The sequence below is a fragment of the Carlito syrichta genome, unplaced genomic scaffold (assembly GCF_000164805.1).
Source record: "Carlito syrichta isolate Samal-C Ts95f unplaced genomic scaffold, Tarsius_syrichta-2.0.1 Scaffold305211, whole genome shotgun sequence".
Taxonomy (NCBI): Eukaryota; Metazoa; Chordata; class Mammalia; order Primates; family Tarsiidae; genus Carlito; species Carlito syrichta.
In genome coordinates, this window is record NW_007249307.1 from 822,275 (window position 1) to 831,232 (window position 8,958).

The window sequence follows — 8,958 nt, forward strand, 5'->3', positions numbered from 1 at the left end:
AGCATCTATAATGTACCAGAAGCTATACTTTCCGTTAGGGACACAATGTCACTGTGTGGAAGGAGAGAGTGTCTTTTCTTTTAAGGAATCCACTGTCAATAGAGAAGGCAGGCATAGAAGTAAGTGTGTTACAAGCTGACAGGCGCCATAATGAGAGATAGTTTGGGCAGAGAGGTGGGTATTACACTTTGTTTAACTGAAGCCTTTACAGAGAACATCAAGATTGAACAGAGTCTTTAAAGATGATATCATTCACCGGGGGGGAGGATTTTCCAGGTAGAAAATGTCCAGAATTGACAGAGAACCAAGCTCAAGAGGGATGCAGAGAAGAGAAGGAAGGCCCCCGAGAATCATGTCATGGGTATGGAGGCCCTTGGATTTTTTTTTCCCCGTGAGAAAGGGGGAACCACTGAAGAGTTTCCATCAGTGCAACATCAGTTCTTATTTTTGAATGTTTTCTGTGGTCTCAGAGGATCGAAGGAGGGCAGAGTGGAGGCAGAGAGACCAGCTAGGATAGTGTTTAAGTGGTTAAGGCAAAAGATAAAAAGGCCAGGGTCAGAGAGTACACAGAGCAGGTGGTTTTGTTTCTAGTTTAACAGAGTGATGCTAGTACCCCTCATTACTACTTCAAGGCAAATGAAGCTACTTCATGCAGGATGCTTGAATATACTGCGTCAGATGCTGGCTAGATGCTCACCACATCCATTTCCCTTTTCTGGACACATAAATAAATTACACTTCCCAGCTCCTTTCCATCTAGATGGGGCCATGGGACTAGGTTTTGCCAATGGACCATTGGAGGAATTGATTTATGCTTGCAGGCTGAAACATTTACAAGTGGCTGGGCCTTCCCCATGTTTTCTTTTTTCTTTCCCTTGTGTCTGAAGTTTTGGGGACACATGACGATGGAGACAAAGATGACAAAGTTGTTAAAATGGAAAAAGCCTGGAAGAAAGCCAGTCATATGAATAGATAAGAACACCTACATTGGACTTGGCATGAGCAAAAAGTAAACTTGTGACAATTTACTAAAGTGTTTGAAAGCTTTTGTCACAGCAGCTAGTGTTAATTACCCTAATACTTATCTTCCTGTTCTCACCTATGTAGTCAGCCAGAGGTGTGTTGGTTTCATTTATGCAAATATGCGTTGCTTCTTTAGTTGCCTTAATTTATTCTCTCTCTCTCTCTCTCCCCCATATACATATATATATACATATATAATTTTTCAGAGCACTAGGCACTCTGCTAGATACTAGAGATTCAACAATAAATAAAGACCTTTGTCATGATGGAATTAAGAGATTAGAGAAGGGAAAGATAAGTAATAAGTAATTGTAACAAATGTAACAAAGTGCAATTAGTGTTATACTAAAGTATAGGTCACTTTGGTTACCCACGAGGGAAGGCAGATGCACCTCACCAAGGTGTTTAATTCAATTCAGTTTAATAACATTTTGAATGCATACAATATGCCAGGTATTATGTCAAGTATTTGGTATACACAAATTACAAAAGCGTTGTACTAGCACTCATGGAACTCATGGTTGGTTGAAAGAGTCAGACACCTCGCATACTTTGCAACCAATCCTTGTGCTGGATTTTGTGTAACAGTAGAAATCACTGTAGGTGATAAGGTAGCATCAGAGAGGGCCTGAGGGTCTCTGTGTAATATAATATGGTGAGATTCCTCCTACTTCTTTCTTCTATCATGGACTTGGGTGTCAAATTCTATGCCTCAGGGGAAAATGGAAAAAACTGAAAATTCTAAAGAGTATCTGAGGATTAAAAGTTTTGAAGAATATTTGATGAATAAGAGCTTTTCTACAATGATCTCAGTCATTCATTATTCATTCATTCATGCAATAACCATTTATGTGGTAAGCACCGTGCCCAGAAACTGCTTCATGACTACATAATGATTTTTGCGGAGAGACATGGAAAAAAAATGGAGTGAGCGGACATTGGGTTCCAGAGAAAAGGGGTCTCTGTAGCCTTTACCATGGGCGGAGTTGTGGAGTCAGAGAGAGCAGGAGAAACCCTAGAAAACTTTGAGGAGTCAGGAGCAGAGGGGATCTGTATCTCATTTCCCTGACAGGACCCAGGGATCCAGCCACATTCAGAGGTGGCATGGTGTGAGGCATATCCAGCCAGTGACAGCCTGCAAGTGATTCTGTGGGATGTGCTGTAGGATGCTCCCATGAAAGGTTCAGAAACAGACAAGCCCTAGATGGTCCCACAATGAGAAGTGACAATGCAGGGAGAGGAAGGGGCACATGAACCCACCAGGGACCTGAAAGCAGCTGAGACAGAGCTAGACCCAAGGAAGCTTCATGGTTAAGACTGAGGTACCTTTCAGGCACCATCTTCAAAGTTGGATAACGGCAGGTCAGGAAGGAATGTGGGTGTTGTAGCTGAAGCTTATGAGGAGAGATGATGATCACAAGAACCAGACACTTCACCCTCCTCACTCCCACTTCTGGAAAATTGGCACTTGGACAAAAAGTTAAGTGAAAATAGGGGGACCACCTATGTTTATTGAAATTGTATTTACAGCACATAGCAAAAGAGATGCATAGTATCATGTCAGTGGAGTTACAGAAAAATACAAATGGCTTTATTTCTTACACTTCTGGGTATGGAAGCTGAGATCTATAAGCACTACAGCCCTCTGGGGAGGGGCGGGGGCGGGGGAGGTTCAGAGAAGGCTTCCTGGAGGAAGAGGTAGCTTACCTGGGATGTAAAAAGTGAATACAGCAAGAGGGACTTGGGTATCAGCAGAAGTTGCCAAGTGCAAGGGGGAAGAAGAGGCAGGCTGCTCAAAGGTCCTGGGGTCTGAAACAACCAGGGTGCCCACTAGGAGCATCAACAGTTTGGCATTTTTGGATATTGAGCATAGTGTGAAGAGAGTGGGGAGGCTGAGAAGAAACTCGGGAGGGAACAGATCAAGATGGACAATTCATGTCGGGCCAAGTGAGTGATTCCTCTCTTCCCCAAGCTTCATATACTTTCTTTTATCAACCGATGGTCGACCAAAAAACAATTTCCAGTTAGTTGAGTATCCTTCTTGACAAATATGATCTCACAATTTGGCTTTCAGCATGAGATGTAATATGATGAATTATATCTTCTAAACAATGCTTTATTGAACATCTTTCTAACTATAATTAAGGCCTAGTCTTCCTCCTTTCAGCCAATCTAAAATATCTTTATGTAGTTCTACTTTTGTCTGTTTCTTTTACTTGCCCTTGTGTTGAGCACTGACTTTTGATAGATCGCAGTGTGGGAGCTGCTCTGCTATGTACAAAAGCCCAACCCAGAAGCAGATTGCATATGGATTTTATGTAGTCTTTGATGATCTGTGGTCCAGAGTCTGTATTTGTCATTTGGAATTTGTCATTTCTTACACATGCTTATTATCATAAAATCTCTGGTAAATAGCAGCATAATCTCCTCTTAAATAATTTGTATGCAGAGTATCTGGATTTATTTTACAGTGATAGAGAGTAATGAAACTACATTTTTGAACACACAACACAAAAATATGCTCAGATAGTATTTTCCAGTGTGCAATGACTTATTTGACCCTTATAATTGCTCTCTGTTATGGGCAGCACAGAATGTGATTTCATTTTGCTGGTGAAAAATTTGGGCCTTGGCTCCTGCCTGCCTCTGGCCTCATTGCATTTCACATCTTACCTGTGTACCGTGTTTTAACCAGACTGGCCTTTTTTCTCTTCCTCAAATGGTACAAGCTTCATCTCACCCCAGGGCCTTTGGACTAGCATTCCTCTTTCCTACGTCTTCCCTTACCCTAACACATCGAACTGACTTGTACTTGTAGATGGATATAGTTCCTTAACATGATCACTTTGGAAAGTCATATACTTATTTCTTGATACTGCGCTTACTCTTGTGTAAACAATTTTGGGAGTTATCTTTATAAACGACTTATGCCACATCAGAGAATCCATTTTGTTAGCTTCTATTCACACTTTGTTTTTGACCAAATGTGGTGATACTGAAAGTTATACACTGCTAGGCTTTAAATGACATTTGTCTGCTTTTAGAAATCATGTCTACTTTTTTTTTTTTTTTTTTTGAGTTGGAGTCTCACTCTGTTGCCCAGACTGGAGTGCAGTGGCCGCTCCCGGTCACCACAGCCTCGACCTGCTGGGCTCCGGCGATCCTTCCGCCTCAGCCTTCCAAGTAGCTGGAATTACAGGCGCGCACTACCACGGCCGGCTAATTTTTTGATTTATTGTAGAGATGAGGTCTTGCCTAATCCAAGGGTGATTGACACTTGAGTCCCTGAAATGTTTTAAGCAAAGGCAATATTTTTGAAATAAGTGTTTATTTCTTTAGTGTGGCTCATTTAAATGCTTGCATAAGCTTATTAGAAAAGCAGTGCCATTATCTTAAAGTCACATCTGATGGACTCATTGGTGAGATGACTTAAAAAGACCTATTTTTACTCAAATATTTGATAAGTAAAATCAAACTACTTGCTCTTGAAACATATATGAGTGTGAGTGCATGCGTGCGTGCACACACACACACACACACACACACACACACACACACTCCCTCTAAAAGCAGCTATGCTGATGCAATCTGAGTTTGGCTATGGTAGTAAGTGAGTTCAGAACTGGGTCACTTAAATGATCATATCTTGATCTCATTGACTACAAAATAAATACTGGATAATAATTCTTTAACCACTGAATCACTGTAGGCAAATCAAGAAGAGAGAATATACCTACTTCTTGGGGGAATGCTTTCTTTGGACTCTGTAAAAAATACTTTATCTCCAATTTATGTCACTTTCTACTAACAAATAGAAAATAAATCAAGGTGGAAAGATCACCAAAAAATTAAGCATTCCAATTTTGCCTTATTTAGGCAACTATAAATATCAATAATTTGGGCACATCAGTATACACAGAAGTCTTTTATATTTTATTTTTATCGAAGTGATGAAAACAACAAAAAATCACATCAATGTACAATTGCCAAAAGAAATAGTCGTCAAGCCACACTATCGAAACAGAAGGAACATGATTTAGTTTGTGTTAATGTCAGTATCTGGGGCATGGAACTTTTGGCGGAAGAAATTGGGCTTCAGGGCTTCCTCTCCGGTGTGGTCCATTTCTCCCCTAAATTTGCTAGTTGTGCCTTACACATCGTGGACATTCAATGAAGAATGACTAATACGAAGCTATGGCTGAAGTGCTTCAGATAAGGTCAAATGCTTTTCCAGAAAAATACTCCAGGAGGGAAGATGTTTGTTTCTAAGTTCATCTAATTATTAACTGATGTCTAGAAACCTTAAAATTAACAGTCCTTTTAACTACTTTCATTCTGATGAGTGTCTAATTAAACTTTGGCAAGTCCACTGATTTTATAATATTCACTGACAGCAAACCCCACAAGTTAACTACACACACACAAATATATACATATTCCCCCATTTAAAATCTTCTGCCTGTTCTATTATAAGAAATACAAAAATAACGAATGCTGTTGAGGATACGGAGAAAGGGGAATGCTTATACACTGTTGGCGGGAATGTAAACTAGTGTAGTCACTGTGGAAAACAGTATAGAGGTTCCTCAAAAAACTAAAAATCAAACTACCACCCAGCAAAAAGTAAAAAATAAAATAAAACCTCCTACATGTTAAGTTTCATTAAATTCTTTAAACTTATATTATTTTGGGAAATAATCAATATTATTTTTCTCCATGAGATTTATTTTGTGGCCCTTTCTTGTTCTATTCTCTCTCATCTTCTTTTGCCAGAGTGCTAAGTATCAATGGGTATTGGTTTTCCATGAAAACATCCTTAAATAAATGGTTCAAGTGACTGACTTTGATATGTCATCCATGTATCATATAATGGGGGAAGAGGGAATCCTTGAAGAAATGCATGCAGATAATTCAATAAAATGTACCTAGTTTGATTAGATTAGTTCTTCCTTCATGTCAGTGGAGACACACTTGCACAAGCGCACACACACATAAAAACTATAAGGTATTAAATTGTTCTTCTCACGCACGAAATCCATGGGGCTGCTTGAAGGTGTATGAAGAGCATTAGTGGGGGATATGGTTGATTTTGGTTTTAAGTTTGGGCCAACTACCAAATTGTGATATTGCACAAAATAATTAATTTAATTATTTTGGGTGTTAGTTTCTTTATTGGTTTAATCTGTCCTAATTACTCTATAGGTTATTTGTCACCAAAAATCACATAAGGAATATGACATTCCTTAGTGTTAGTATTTCTGTGATTAAGATTTCTTGAATTAATAAAATTAGGTTAGAAATTCTCAATTAAGAATAAATGAGTAAATTGAGTTTTTGAGTAAAATATTTTCAAGATGTATTGGTTCTAGAATGACAACATTTATCATTGCATTATAAGCACATCTTTCTGGCACTTAGTTCATGCAATTAAAAGAAAACATGTATTTTCAATAAACAAAGGTAGAAATACAATTTTTAAAATCATCATTATGATTCTTTAAAATATATTTAAAAATTAGACTGGATGTGGTGGCTCATGCCTGTAATCCCAGAACTTTGGGAGTCTGAGGTGGGAGGATCATTTAAGCACAGGAATTCCAGACCAGCCTAGGCAACTCGGTGAAACCTTGACTCTACCAAAAAAAAAAAGTGTCAGGCATGGTGGTGCACACCTGTAGTCCCAGTTACTCAGGAGGCTGAGGCAGAAGGATCACCTGAGCCTAGGAGGTTAAGGCTGCAGGAAGCCATGTTGGTGCCACTGCACTCCAACCTGGGTGGCAAAGTGAGACCCTGACTAAAGAATAAGTTAAAAAATTCCATGCACTTGAATCTGATAGACTTTTGCAAAACTAATCAAACAACCTTCTAAGAAAGGACTTTTTGGCAGGAGTAAAGATTTTCCCTGATCCCTTTTTACGGAGGGATTTCATCGGAGACTTCTTTAAGGGTAGGGTTCTTTTTGGGGTTTGTAGAGCTCTTGCTATCTCCACATGCTCATTGCAGTAATATTTGTTGCTTCCTTCTGATAGATGGATGAGGGTGCATTCTGCCAGATCCATGCACTGGGCATGGACCCAGTGCCCCTCTCCATGGGAACAGTAGATCATGGCAGGTTTGTTGAGCTCAGTTGAATAGAATGGTACCCAAGTGTTGATATCCACATCACAAGTAGGGCAGCATGTAATCCAGTAGCCGGTCTCAGACTCATCTTCCTCATCATCTTCATTATAGGTGTCAAACTCATCATCACCATCAAAACTATTTGCTTCTCCACTGAAACAAAATTCCTCTGAGTCTTCAAAGGGAGTGGAGTCCCCTGGATCTTCTGTTGATGTCTGACTGTTTGTGAATGCTGTCTGATCTTCAATCACATCATCCTCAGCACATTTCAACATATAGAAATAGTATGCTTCTGAAACAGCCTGTTTGTTGTCTCCTGGTATGCCAAGAAAAACGGTTCCATTTCCCATGTTGCTTCCAAACCATATCTTGCTGTGCTTAATGTCTGCGGTCCAATCTGGGGTCTGCATCTCACGAATGTCTATCTTGTTGTCCTCCAAAGAGATGATGTTGCAGATCATTCTTTTTTGGTTTTCAAGCTGATAGCCACCAACAATAACAAATTCATCATTGTTAGTTTGAGTGAGGATTGCACTGGAGACAGAGATTCCTCCCGGCAAGACAGTGCAATCCACAGTCGGACTGCCCAGGGGAAGGTCGACCCTTATTCTGTACAGGTTAGCAGGGCGGATGTTACTGGCAAGTGAGTGTCCTCCTAAGATATAGACAGTATCATTTCTGGCAATAGAGACATGAAAAGATAGCCCGTCCCGAAGTTCTGGAAAAATATATGATGAGGCACATCCAAACTCAAAATCCACCAGGAACACATGGGGTAGGCAGTCAGCTACACTATTCCATCTTTCCGTGGTTCTTTGGGTAGAAGGCATGTATGACCGTCCTCCGAAGAGAACACCAATACTCTTCCCTCGACTGTACACCACATCAATGGAATGACCATATCTGGCTTCAGGAATATCTCCTACCAAGTCTTTCTCGGTGCAGCAAAAAGTAGCTTTTTTGTTGTTCTTGCAAACGATAGACATGACATAAATCTTATCTGAAAGCTCATTGTTTGGTGTTTTCCCTCCGTGGATGACAAATTGATGCTTTTCAGACTCCAAGCCGCCTTTGAGTGTGCAAGTGGCTGGGTAGCGGAGAGGAGGAAGGTAGCAGGACTCCTTGGAGAAAACTGCAGGCTTCAGTTTGAGATGGTTGTGCTTTACGTCAAAGTGGAAAACTCCAGTGGGGCAAGATCTCTTGGGCCAGCCTTTCTGGCCGAAGAAGAAAACGTGTCCGTCAAAATTCATCAGTGAGAAGCCCGGTTGAATTAAGGCGATGTTATTACTGACTGTGACCATCTGCAGTGACATATTTTCTGATCGTGGATGGATCTTTTATCTGAAAGAATTACAAAATGAAACGACTTAGAGCATTTCTTTATATAGATCGCTGTATTTAGATTCTCTCACACGTAAAAAGTATGAAGAAAAAGAAAAGTCCTCCCACATGCATGCAGTGAAACTAAATGAGTAAAATCCACCAAATCAGGTCAACAGGGAGCCGCAGAACCTTCCCACCCAGTACGTTTGAAGCAGCGGGGACATGTTTTAGCCGAGGACCACGCGCCCTTTGATTTCTGGGAACTGTAGTCCTTTTCCGTAAAGGGCGAGCGTGCGCCGGCGGAAAGGACTACATGGCCCAGGAATCCGTTCTCCACGACGATTTTCTCGGTTGCTCCAGGGGAAGGCGCTCCTAGGCGGTCCCTCTGAGTCGGACGCCCTGGGCGCGAAGTGGCTAGGTGGGCACCGAGGCGGAGGACTAGGGCGTGGGAGGTGAGAGGGGCCGGCTGAGCCCCCGTCTCGGGCCGGGGGA

At 41.0% G+C, this 8,958-nt stretch overlaps 2 protein-coding genes across 2 annotated transcripts in view; one reads left to right on the forward strand and one right to left on the reverse strand.

Moving 5' to 3' along the window:
* Positions 1-6,384: 6,384 nt before the first annotated feature.
* The window catches only part of RAG2 (recombination activating 2), a 5,951-nt gene continuing 3,377 nt past the window's right edge, over positions 6,385-8,958 (reverse strand). The window contains exons 2-3 of the mRNA XM_008061345.2: positions 6,819-8,484; positions 6,385-6,518 (exon numbers count right to left, since the gene is read on the reverse strand). Of these exons, the coding sequence (XP_008059536.1) occupies positions 6,873-8,456 (1,584 nt within the window). The 5' untranslated portion in view covers positions 8,457-8,484 and the 3' untranslated portion in view covers positions 6,385-6,518; positions 6,819-6,872. The remainder of the gene's footprint in view (positions 6,519-6,818; positions 8,485-8,958) is intronic.
* The window catches only part of CUNH11orf74 (chromosome unknown C11orf74 homolog), a 57,598-nt gene continuing 57,498 nt past the window's right edge, over positions 8,859-8,958 (forward strand). The window contains exon 1 of the mRNA XM_008061344.2: positions 8,859-8,884. The gene's annotated coding sequence lies outside the window, so the exon portion shown is untranslated. The remainder of the gene's footprint in view (positions 8,885-8,958) is intronic.